This window comes from Lissotriton vulgaris, chromosome 12 (assembly GCF_964263255.1).
Source record: "Lissotriton vulgaris chromosome 12, aLisVul1.2, whole genome shotgun sequence".
NCBI lineage: Eukaryota > Metazoa > Chordata > Amphibia > Caudata > Salamandridae > Lissotriton > Lissotriton vulgaris.
This window is the reverse complement of record NC_141700.1, coordinates 520,973,973-520,987,338: the sequence shown is the minus strand read 5'-3', so window position 1 is coordinate 520,987,338 and position 13,366 is coordinate 520,973,973. Positions and strand designations below refer to the sequence as shown.

The 13,366-nt window shown below is 49.5% G+C and overlaps 1 protein-coding gene across 1 annotated transcript in view; it reads left to right on the top strand.

Moving 5' to 3' along the window:
- Positions 1-13,366, top strand: part of HYDIN (HYDIN axonemal central pair apparatus protein) — a 2,950,008-nt gene that overhangs the window by 685,902 nt on the left and 2,250,740 nt on the right. The window contains exon 18 of the mRNA XM_086945295.1: positions 13,021-13,173. Within this exon, the coding sequence (XP_086801421.1) occupies positions 13,021-13,173 (153 nt within the window). The remainder of the gene's footprint in view (positions 1-13,020; positions 13,174-13,366) is intronic.

The following is a 13,366-nucleotide window of genomic DNA, read 5'->3' as shown; positions in this document are numbered from 1 at the left end:
TTGTCTGTGAGGTTTTCCTGTCAGGATGCCCACACTATTTGATAATTGCCCTTCTTGTGGCCACAAGAAGGCAAAATCAGACTCTCATGAGGTCTGTATTTTATGCTTGCCAGAGGATCATGATCCTAAAGACTGTTCACATTGTAGAAATCTGTCTGACAGGACTCTTAAAGACAGAGAGAGGAACAGGCTCTATGGTCTGGCCCAGAGATCCATCAGGGGAAGATCTACAGAGAGGAAGAGTTCAAAGAGACCCAGAACTCCCTCCAAAGGCAAGTCAGAGCGTCCATCAACCTCAGCGCCGGGCTCGGCGCTGAAAAAACAACATCTGATGGACAGTTCTAGAGAGAAAACTCCTTCGACGTCGGGACCGGCGTCGATGAAGAAATCGTCGTCGAAAAGAAGTTCATCGACGACGAAGAAAGCTCCGCCGTCGTCAACTAGGCGACGATCGGCGTCGAGAGAAGCCACGAGATCACCGTCGACGAGAAGATCGGCGTCAAGACATAAGTCAACTCCGCCGTCGTCAACCAGGCGACGATCGGCGTTGAGAGACAGATCACGCTCGCCGTCGTCTCAACGTCGACAGGCTTCGAAGAGTGTGACACCTCCGCCGACGTCTCCACGGAGGCGCTCGGCGTCGAGGAGCAAGAGCCCCCTCGGATGCTTGCCGTCGAGGAAGGGATCATCGTCGACGGCGCGTCGACGCTCGACGTCGAGGATGTCTGATCCTCCGCCGTCGCCACGTGTCCGGTCGACGTCGAGGGCATCGTCGACGACAGGACAACGTCGAACGATATCTCCGTCGCCGGCAGACCAACGTCGGTCGACGTCGAGACCTCCGTCGACGGCAGGGCAACGCCGTTCGACGTCGAGACCTCCGTCGAAGGCAGGGCAACGCCGTTCGACGTCGAGGGAGAAGACTCCGTCGTCGGCTCAACATCGCCGGTCGACGTCGAGGGACCACGGGTCATCGTCGAGGCGTTCGACGTCGAAGGTTATCACTCCGTCGACGCCACAGAGGCGTTCGACGTCGAGGGAAAGACTTTTGAGACGTCCTCCAACACCGGTGAGACGAAGATCTCCTTCAGTGCCTTCAACTGTTCTAGTGACGCAATCGGCTTCTCACCATTCCTCCTTAAGTACCTCTGGCTCATCGAGGTCCTCTTCTAGGAGTAGGAGTCCGTTGCCCCAGCGACGGTACGTCACACAGACAAGACTCTCGCCAAGATGGAATGCTCCGTTGAGCCGGTGGAAGGATTCCGGAGCGACGGAGAGGCTACGAAGATATGTAAGCCCACTCCACAGGTCACCTCTTCAGAGACTGATAGAAGAGGCAGACAGACAGAGTCCTATCAGGCACCGATCACGCTCTCGGGAGAGGAGAGCGGAAAGGTCGCATTCCCCCAGGGTCTCCCGATCACCACGGAGGGAGCAGCCCAGGTCTCGAACACCGAGAAGGGAGGAACGGGCGGAGAGGTCGAGATCTCCCCGAAGGGAGCATCAGAGAAAATCACGTTCTCCTCGAAGGGAAGAACTACCGAGAAGATCACCAGTGAGGAAGGAGAAAACTCACCACAGGAGAAGGAGAACTCCATCATCCTCTTCTTCATCTTCATCTAGATCTTCTAAAGGGGATTACTCTCCAACGCTGGCAGACAGCCCTCGCTCCAGAGCTTCCCCGATTGACGACGTCAACACGTATCTGGACGTCTTACAAAGGGGGGCTCCCAAACTTAATATAGAGATGGCTGTTCCAGAGGTGTCCACTACTGTGCTTTTTGAGACCCTTCGTCACAAATCATATACCCGGCCTTTACTCCCCTTGGTTCCAGGGATAATGGACCCAATCAAAGAGGTTTTCCTCACGCCAGCAACGATCAAGGCGGTACCGGCACGTATCCAGAAGAAATATAGGCCGGCCGAGTCAGATCCTATCTTTGTTAAGGGAGAGCCTGCGGCGGACTCAGTCATTGTAGCCTCAGCTAAAAATAATCACACTGTCGCTCCTTCTTCTTCGGTCCCTCCTGACAAAGACAGCAAGACGCAAGATTCTTGGGGACGCAGGGTATGCAGCACAGCAGCTTCATCCCTGAAAGTCTCTAGTGCATCAGCCCTTCTGGGAAGATACGATAGAGCCCTATGGGACTCCATGGAACGATTCAAGGAGAAATTGCCCAAGGAGGACCAGAAGGACTTTGAGGAGACAGTGACGGAGGGCTGTTTGGTGGCGAACCAAATGATTAGTTCATCAGCAGATAACGCCCTTCTAGCAGGACATGCCTACTCACATGGGGTATGTGCGAGGAGATCATCTTGGCTGCGTTTAACTGGTCTCAAACCAGATGCCCAGCAGCGCATCCTCAATCTACCTTTTTCCGGATCTTCACTCTTCGGGGAGCATGCCGATCAGGAAATGACCCGCATGAAGACAGAGTTGGACACAGTGAAGGCGGTTGGTCTGGAGAAAAAGAAAGAGCCGTTCAAACAACGCTTCAAGAACAACAAGAACCGGGGAGGCCAACAGAGGGTTCAAACCCCTCAATGGTCTCAAAACAAGCCACAAGGAAAGGCGCAATACAGAGGAGGAAAATCGGGCAGAGGCAGAGGCGGACATCATCAGTCCTCTACCACGCCTAGAGGAGGCAAGGCCTGAGCAGTGGCTTTCTCTGGCGCCGTTACCCACTTCAGTGGGAGGAAGTGCTTCGCAACACCTGGCAGAGTGGGTCAGCATCACAAAAGATCGGTCGGTGCTGAATATACTGCGCAATGGATATGCGCTACGTTTCCGGAAGAGACCACAACCGATTCCTCCGAAAAAGACTCGCTCGTACCATCTAAAACTCCTCAAAAGGGAGGTGAACGTCCTCTTAAAGAAAAACGCAATCGAAGAAGTACCCCCATCCCAAAGGGGGAGAGGAGTGTATTCAAGATATTTTCTAGTCCCCAAAAGAGACCAAGAGGACAAGTTCAGACCGATTTTGGATCTTCGAACCCTCAACAAGGTGGTGGTCAAAGAGAAGTTTCGCATGCTGGCACTTCATCAGATATGTCCTCATCTACAGATTGGAGATTGGATGTGTTCAGTGGATTTACAAGACGCATACTTCCACATTCCTATAACACCAGGTCATCGAAAGTACTTGAGATTCCTGGTAGGGAACAAGCATTACCAGTACAAAGTGCTTCCCTTCGGTCTCAAATCCGCACCAAGGGTATTCACCAAATGCATGGCAGTGGTAGCGGCGTGTCTTCACAAAAGAGGTCTCTTTGTGTACCCATATCTAGACGACTGGCTCTTGAAGAGTCCGTCCCCTCGTCAAGCCACCAAAGACTTTTCACCTGTGTCTCCAACAACTACACAGGCTCGGCCTCCACGTGAACATAGAAAAGTCGGTCCTGCATCCCACGCAAACTATCCACTATCTGGGAGCAGTTCTAGACACAAAGTTAGGAAGAGCGTTTCCTTCGCAGGAGAGACTATCTTCCATGGGGCAGAAATGCAAAAAGTTACTTCAGTTTCCTCGTCCAAAGGTGCGAGAAGTAGCATCTCTACTGGGCTCCATGGCGTCCTGCATCTTCCTAATACCGAACGCCAGGTTGAGGATGCGGCCTCTACAAGAGTCTGTGGAAGATCAGTGGGACCAAGCGACAGGAGATTGGGAGGATCGAATCATCCTGTCTCAAGCAGCATTGACCTCCATACAGTGGTGGACTCGCCCTCGGAATGTCCTGCAGGGAGTCCCTTTTCAGCAACCTCTTCCTTCGCTGTCTGTGGTAACGGACGCATCTCTAGAAGGCTGGGGTGCTCACATGGGTCATTTTCAGATTCAAGGTCGTTGGTCGACCAACCTCCAGACATACCACATCAACATGCTGGAGCTTCGAGCAGTTCATCTGGCGCTCAAAGCGTTCCTTCCAGCAATAACAACGGACAAAATTCTGGTTCAGACGGACAACACTACAACTATGTTCTATCTGAACAAGCAGGGAGGAACTCGATCTCGCCCTCTGTCTCTGGAGGCCCAGACAATCTGGCACTGGCTTCTGGCTCGGGGACTGTCGGTGGTGACAGTGCACCTCCCAGGCGAGCTAAACACAAAAGCAGACGCACTCAGCAGGCACTTCGAAGATCAGCCAGACTGGGTGCTAAACGACAAAGTAGTCGAAGAACTCTTCCGTTGCTGGGGTCGTCCAGACATAGACTTATTTGCGAACGACGAAAACGCCAAATGCCACGCCTTCGCGTCCAGGTTCCACCGGCCAGGGACGCAAGGGAACGCTCTCCTGCTGGAGTGGACAGGAATGTTCGCCTATGCGTTTCCTCCTCTGGCACTGATTCCGAAGGTGGTGGCCAAGCTCATCAGATCGAGCATGGACATGATCCTGATGGCTCCGGATTGGCCGCGACAATGGTGGTATCCAGACCTGTTACATCTGTCGCTGTGTCCACACAGACGCCTGCCGTGCAGGCCAGACCTGTTGAGCAAAATGAACGGGAGGATCCTGCATCCCAACCTCCCGTCGCTGAACCTGACTGCATGGCTCCTGAGGTCTTGCAATATGGACACTTAAATCTGCCTCCGGAATGTATGCATATTTTAAGAGAGGCAAAGAGACCTTCCACAAGGACGTCTTATGCGTTCAAGTGGAAAAGATTTTTCATTTGGTGTAAGGACCATGGCTTTGATCCCACCAAAGGACAAGAAGAGGTAGTCCTTCCATACCTCCTTTACTTGGCTACATCAGGGTTGAAATACGCTTCTATTAGGGTTCATCTATCCGCCATAGTAGCGTACAGGAAATCACCTACACAAATATCGTTTTTCAAGTCCCAGTGGTTAAAGATTTCCTTCAGGGGTTAAAGAAGGTCTGTCCCCCTGTGAGAAATCCTTCTCCTCCCTGGGAGTTGAACCTGGTTCTCTCCAGGCTGATGTCTGCACCGTTTGAGCCTATACACAAGGCCTCCTTGCAGCATCTCACTTGGAAGGCGGCCTTCTTGGTGGCAATAACCTCTGCTCGCAGGGTTAGCGAGATACAAGCACTCTGCACCAAGGAACCTTACACTGTTTTTCACCACAACAGAGTGGTAATGAGGGCTCATCCATCTTTCCTTTCAAAGGTGGTCTCGGATTTTCATATAAATCAAACGATTACCCTTCCTTCGTTCTTTCCTAACCCATGGTCCCCAGCTGAGAGGTCGTTGCACTCGTTAGATCTTAAACGGGTACTAAAGTTTTACCTAGAAAAGACGAAGGACACCAGAAAGACAGACCAACTCTTTGTCAATTATGGTTCAATGAGGACGGGGTTTGCAGCAAACAAAAGATCCATCTCCAGATGGATTGTCTCCTGTATCAGGCTAGCATACCAGCTGGCTGGCAAACCTTTGTTACAATCACCCAAAGCTCATTCCACTAGAGGAAAAGCAGCCACAATAGCGTTTTTACATGACATTCCTATGTCAGAAATATGCAAGGCTGCAACATGGAAATCAGTCCATACCTTTACAAGGCATTATTGCCTAGAGTCTGATTCCAGAGCGGAGTCTCAAGTAGGGCAAGCCTCCTTGAGAAACCTATTTGGGTAGAATAAGGTCTACTTTTTGGGCCTACGAATATGAATGTTATCTGTTGATTCCTTTGCCCGCAGGGATGAGGTGAGGCTCGCTACTCTATTCTAATGCTTATGACTATTGATGAGGATCCCCTGGAAGAGAAGGATTAGTTACTTACCTGTAATCCTAGTTCTCTTCCAGGGGTATCCTCATCAAAGTCATAAGCAACCCTCCCGCCTCCCTGGGCAAAGGACTTTGTTTATTAAGTAGGAGATGTTTTAACCTGTTATTACCACGGTTTGGTTTTCAGTCTCCGAAAAGAACAACTGACCTAATTGTAACCCCTGAGGCATGATGGGAAGCTAGGGGCAGAGGTGCCTTAAAGGCACAGCGTCAGTTTTTAGTACATTCAGCTACAGGTTAGCTTTTCAGTCTTTTTAGACTGGGTATTTGCAATGCAGCCTGGGAGCTGTATATGCTTACAGTGTGTTATAAGAATTTCTACTGCTTTCTAAGCATTAAAACAGTTTCTAAACAAGCATTGGTGTTGTTTCTCATGTTTCTAATGCAAATACACATGTATGGTGGAAATTCTTCACAGCATATTCCAGCTCTACTGTTTTATTTGGCTGCAATTGCTTATTTTGATATATATATATTTATATATATATGTCTATATATATGTGGGGCACATATAATATATTGTTTCCGGGGTCCCGCGCATGGGCGGGAATATTCTAATGCTTATGACTTTGATGAGGATACCCCTGGAAGAGAACTGGGATTACAGGTAAGTAACTAATCCTTACACGCCAAGATAACCCCTGCTCACCCTCTAGGTAACGTGGCGCGAGCAGCAAGGCTAAACTTGGAGGCGGTATGAGTTAAGTATTTGCGCACGCACCCCAGCAACAACACCCAAGGCCCACCACAAAGGACACTCCACACAAGGTTATATATAAAAAATAGCCTTTGTATTATAATAAAAACACATTAGATAACACACGCAAACTTTACAATGTGCCAGAGGCACGGGCAGAATTTACAAGGGAATTATGTACAGGACAGGGCCACATGGACCACTGTCAGGGGTAGGCACTTGTTAGAAAATAATACTTGTAGGTATACACTTAGCACATAAACATATACTGACTAGCACCAAAATAGTACAGGTAGCACACAACCAGTAATCACCGGTTAAGAGTAAATACCTCCTACGCAACCCTAAAACACTGTAGGAAAATCACGCAGGGAACTAGGACCTTATCATCAGGACCTAAGGAAGGAATACCATCACCTAAGCAGGTCACTTTTAGCAAAGGGAAGGAAACCTAAACATAAAATGGGACATCAACAAACCTCTAAGCAGGTCAGCAAAGGGGATAAACATAAAGTGGGACATCAACAATTGCACATGAGGCATTAAAACACATTCAGAGGTGCAGGTTAGAACATTTGCGCAAGAATCACATACATCAGTAACTTACAATGCGCAGGGTGCACATAGCACAACACTTGAACTGTCCCTCAGGCCAACTGGCCTCGCAAGGGGCGGAATGCCCTGAGTCTCAATGTCAGGGAAGGCTGCGCAGGCAGCAAAAACCACAAGCCTAAACGTAGCAACTGTCCACAAAGTAAATAACAGCTGGGCAAACGTTGGAGCCAGGTGGGCTCAAAAACAAAGTGGACAAGGAGCCTCTCAGGGCTCGCAAAGCAACATGTGGTGCCTTAGAGCTTCTGCGCTCTACAACAAGACTGCCGCCTCACTGGGCAGTGGGGTCCTCCACGGGGGACCTAGGAACACTGGAAGAGCCTCTCTCAGGGCTCACACAGCAATGGGCACTCGAGCCTCTCTGGGCTCGTAAGGCAACTTGGGTGGGGGGGAGCCTCTCGGGCTCTAAATGAACAAATGGCCCCCAAGAGCCTCGGGGCTCCAATCTAAATCGCAGGCCTCGTTGGAGTCCCTCACGGGGGACTCAAACAACACAAATGCCCCCAAGAGCCTCGCCGGCTCTTTACTCTGACGGGGAGGGGCGGGCACCGGCAATGTGCCCCGACGCCCTCCTCCCCGGTCCTGCACACGGAGCCCCACTCACCGGCTGTGTCATTGGCGGGACTGCTCCTCGGTGGCTCTGCTGGGGCCACGGGCGGGGCTCCCCTTCACTCGGGAGCCTCGGCAAGACGCGGCAGGCGGCTTCCTGTCCCCGCCTGGCCCGTCACTCGGCAATCCGCCTAACTTCCGCCGGGGCCGCCAATGGCAGCGCGGCCCTGGGGGTCAGGAGGCGGGACTTCCGGGTCGCGGTAGGCAGCGGCCCGGCAACGGCTTTCGGTGCTCCTGGGCTGCGGCGGTGATCACGGGGCAATGTCGGGTGGGCACCGGCTTGTAAATAGAAGAAATAGCACGGGGCAATGCCCGGTAGGCTCCGGCCTTAAAATAAAGACAAAGCGAAGTGGCACTCGCTGCGCTGAAAATCGGCAAAACAGAACGGGCAGATGCCGGGTGGGCACCGGCTGCACACAAAGCGCTCCCAAGCGCTTAGGGGCTAAAGAAAGCGCTCCTAGCGCTAGAAATATAAGCAAAGCGCTATTGAGCGCTGGGGCACAAGGAAAGCGCTCCTAGCGCTATAAATCAAATAAAAGCGCTTCCAGGCACAGCAAAAGCTCCAGCAGGGTCTGGAGGCAGGCAGAGGGGCAAGGCAGGGCCAGAGCCAGCACACTGGGTCTCGAGGCAGGGAGACAGTCCAAGTGGCGGTCCTCCTGGCCCCAGCAGCAGCAGCAGCCCCCTCTGGCAAGGATCCACAAGAAGAACCAAGGACAAATTGTATGGGGACACAGCCCCTTCTTATACAGTAAATTCCCTTTGTCTCATGGGTGCAGGGTGGGGGAAAACCAGTTGCAGCTGGTTTTGAAGTACTCTGTTTACCTCAACCACCCTCTCTATTCACTGGCAGGGCTAGGGTCATCAGTCGCACTACAGGGGGTGGAGCCAGCATTGTGTGGGGAAAGTCCAGGCCCATCAGGGACCAGGTGCACTCCTCCCAAGCCATCAACATGCTAATCTCACACTCACTACCGGGCAGACCCATCCAGCCTTCCTGGAGCCAGGCTCACCAGCCAGCTCCAGCCAATCACACGGCAGGCATATTTTACATTAATATGCCAAGTCCTAGAAGTGGCATTTCTACACATGACACACACATGCCACATACACCATTGCGAAGCATGCACTCCCCACGCATCAGGAACTACTAGGGACACAGACATTCCCCATGCATCCCTATGGGAGAGCAGGCCAGCCTAACTACATGCACGCACTTTACTCTGGGACACAGGGAAAAAGTGCGCACCGACCAGAAATCATCCACACAGATCACAGATCTAAAAGCAAAAAGATTAGGGTGAACCTGCCTTAAGGGCCAAGTCCAACAGTTACCAAATAATACAAACTTCATTAGTCTGTGTATCCGGTAAATTGTAGGTAAGAGTGAACAAATCTAATAAGGTAACTCCACACTTGTTGGATTGTGTTGTTATCCAATCGGGACAAATGCTCCGGGGGGGGGAGGATACCTAAGGTGGTTTATGGGTGGTAAAATAACTGGCAAGGGTAGACCACAACCTTCTCGTAGGGGGGCGCCAGGGTGATTGTTGGGGAGCTATGTTATCCGCTCCTCGGAGGCTAATTATCCAGTTGAGCCAGCATGCAAAGGTAGCCTTGCTGGAGTCCTTCCAGTTACTAAGGGAAATTTTAACAGCTGCAGTGAGCATGAGATCAAGTAGTGCTCTGTCGTCGGCGTGGAGGGAGGGTTCTAGGGTGAAACCGAAGGCTAGGCACGGTAGTTCTCTGGATGGGGAAATTTTACTGATAAAGTCAAATATCTTGTCCCAGAAGGGGGTTACACGGTCGCAATGCAAAATAATGTGTGCTAGGTCGCCTTCCGCCCGTTTACAGTTCCAGCAAAAGACTTCTTGGCTGATGTTATGAGCATAGAGACGCGCCGGAGTCCAGAAGGCTTTGTGAAGGAACCAATATTTGGTCTGGGATAAAGTCGGGCTAATTTTGTGTCGCATACAAGATTCCCAGGTATTGGTCCAGTCCACTTCCGAGATCGGTCTAGATGACAATTCAGACCAGAACTGTGTGAGTGGTGCGGTGAGATTGGTATGTTGGGGGCGAATGAGTTTGTAAATATGAGACACTTGATGGCCTAGTCTGTTTAATTTAGCGAGGTAAGATGGGAGGGAGGGTGGTGTTAGACAGAGTTTCGCCTTAGAGAGTGCGGTTTTTATGTTTAAGAAGGTGTAGAACTCTAGGGGCACAAAACCATAGGTAGTTTGTATGTCTCTGAACGGGATAGAGTATGACCCCTCGAATAGTTGGTGCGGGAAAAAAATGCCTTTCTTAACCCACTGCGAGTTATGCAGGGGTTTGCCCTTATATAGTATGGATCGATTATTCCATAAAGACTCCCAACCCGAGCGGTAAATGCTATGATCTAGGAATTTGTCAATTTTAAGGAGTGCCGCTTTTGTGTTACGGAAGATCGATTTCGAGTGGGATAACATGTTTAGATTGAGTGAAAGGGCTGCAGCAGGGGCGACTCCGCCTAGGATCGCGTGTTCGACTTCAAGCCAAACCGGGGTGTAGTCTACCGCGGGGGCTAGCCAGTGGGCACCTTGTCTCGCTAGGAAAGCAGTCTCGTAGCGCCTAAAGTCCGGTAGGTTGACTCCTCCTAATGATTTGTCCAAGCGTAATTTGTTAATGCTAATCCTCGCTTTATTCCCTATCCATAAGAAGTTGGCTAGAGTTTGGTCGAGTTTGTGGTAGAAATCTTGGGTGAGGGTTAGAGGAAGCATTGAAATAAGATAGTTCACCAGGGGGGAGATCATCATTTTTATGGTCTCCACTCTGCGCCACCATGTGATGAAGCGAGGGGACCATCCTTCCAGTTGTTTTTTTATTTTAGTTAAGGTAGTCTTCTCATTTTGTTGAAGGGTTTCCATAAGGGAGTCCCCAAACTCTATCCCCAGGTACTTTGCAAATCCTGATTGCCAGCAGAGCCCAGAGTTTCCCAGCATGTCTTTAGTGGCTAGAATGTTTAAAGGCTTGACCTCCGATTTATCCCGATTGAGTTTATACCCTGAATGGGTGGAGTATGTTTCAATGGTGGACATCAAGGCGGCGATGGAGTGCTCCAGGGATTCAGAAACTATCAGGATGTCATCCGCATAGGCGGCTAATTTAACACAGGAATCTCCAAATCTGACTCCCTTAATGTTATCATTCTTTTTAATGACGGCGATGAGGGGTTCCATTGCTAGGAGGAAGAGTGACGGGGAGAGGGGCAGCCCTGTCTGGTACCCTGTTCCAGGCCGAATGGATCCGACAATGAGCCATTTATGGCAATGCGAGCGGATGGGGAGAGATATAAAGCCATAACCATATCTATGAAGGTGTTACCTAGGTCGAAGGTGGACATGAAATGTTTAAGGAAGAGCCAAGAGACTCTATCGAACGCTTTCTCCGCGTCCAGCGTAACAGCCACGGAAGGAGCATCAAACGACTTGGACTTTTCTATAACATGGCAGAGAAGTCTTGTGTTGTCATTAGACATGCGATGTTTTAGGAACCCAACCTGTGATGTACTAATTAATTTAGGGAGGAGCGTGTTCAGTCTGGACGTGAGGATTTTGGCGTAGATCTTGCAGTCCAAATTTATTAATGATATAGGTCTATAGTTTTTTGTCAGTAGCGGGTCCTTCCCCTCTTTGGGTATGATAATAATGGTGGCCTCACTCATTGATTTTGTTACCCCTTTCTTTAAGGCAAAGGATTGGAACAATTTTAGTAGGGTTGGGCTTAACGAAGACTGAAGTTCCTTGTAAAAACCGGCTGAGAAGCCGACTGGGCCTGGTGCTTTATTGCGTTTGAGGGTTTTAACGGAAGCCGAGACTTCTTGTAAGGTGAGCGGGGAATTCAACGACAAATTATCAGCGTCATTAAGGTTTGGGAGGCCTAAGGAGTTCAGGTAGTTAGAGCATGCTTGAGAGTCGAAGTCTAATTTATTTTTGTAAAGATCCTCATAAAAGGACTTGAAGGTGTGGAGAATGAAGTTTTGTTTAGTTTGGACAATATTATTTTGATCTTTGATTGAAGAAATGTTGAATTGCCTATTTTTATGTTTGGGATAGGATGCCAGTAGCTTCCCTGTTTTGTTACCCTCACATACTCTCAAGGACTTGAATTTATTAACCCAGACCCCTGCTCTTCTGCTAAGAATCGCGTTGTACTCGTATTTCGTTTTAGTGAGGGCATTTAGAACCGAAGAGTTGTGGAGGTCCGCCGCATGAGATAGTTCCAGATTCTTAATGTCTCTTTCTAAAGCAACGAGCTCTAGATTGTGTCTTGTTAGTTTGCGCCCGGAGATAGGAATGAAGTGTGGCTCAATGGTTAGAGCGGCAGACCCTGATGCAGAGGTCTAGCCCGGGACCAGGGTTCAATTCCCCGCCTTGGCGGGTCTTGGGCTTAAAATTCCACTGACCTGATAATTCTCGCCTCGGTGCCTATTCCAATCATGGAGTCCGACTCTGCAACTCTGGGCAATAGCTTGCTTAATCTCCACAATGGCCCCCACAACGCTAAGGATGCCTGGCCTCCACCTTGGGGGTGCCCAGGAGTGGATGCCTCACAGGGAAAGCCAGGATGGGTTCCACATCGGTATTCGTACAAGCGCCTTGAGACCCTTGCGGGTGAGTAGTGCGCTATACAAGTATCAATTTACATTTACATGATGAGACCTAAAAGTGTTGTGGAGTGACAACCTTGCATCTCCCCCTTTGTCTTTGACCTAAATAACTCCTAGACTACAAGTTATATGGGTTTGTACATGCGGCACACAAAACTATCCCTCACTTCCTGCCCCATCCTTGTTCATACTCTCCACTACATAGTACACATTACAAACTAGGCACAAAGGTCCTCACTCCCATACCAGTCAAACAAACACCTACTTTCCCATGTTAACAATGTGTTCTACAAAACAAAGCACTTAAGGCTACAACATGTACACTTACAGGTTCCATTTTTACAGATATTTCATTCATAGTTTTTAGCCATCACACTTCTCACATTTTTGTCTATTTTTCCAGACCTCATGAGGGATACATTTATATATACATCATAGAAATGGCAAAATGTGATTGTATTTGGTATCTCTAGTACACAGCAAGATAAAGCTGCAAATCGATTAATGCTAGAAGTTGTTGTCTGACATTCAGAACAAGAAGTGTTGTGATGAGCACACAATGTATGTTTTCTACCTGATGACCTTCGCAATAACCTGCTATGTTCAGGATCACATCTACTTTATGTGTGCTTTTTACCTGTCTTTAAGTAGGGCAGCCCAGAGCACACTTTGATCTTTGATTTTCAAAACGTTGTTTTTTTTTTCTTTTTGGAACAGGAGGTGTGCATGATGTGCACCGGAGGAGGCCCTGTCGTGCACATTTCTCCAGAAGAAGTGGATTTCGGTGGTGTCCCGGTTTTAACTGATGTCTCCAGGACCCTTTTGTTGTCTAATCAATCATGCATCCCAGCACGATTCCTTGCAAAGATGGTGAGTACTCTTGAAAAGTGCAAGCTGAGATACCACATACCTCACATGGTGTTGAGATGATAAATAGTTTGTTGGGAAGGTCCACCAGTGGTGGAAAGAAGATTGGAAGGCTTCCAAGGATGTAAGTTGGGTCAGTTGGATTCAGTATTGAGAGTCCCACAGGATTAGAGAAACCCGCTCTTTACGATGGAGT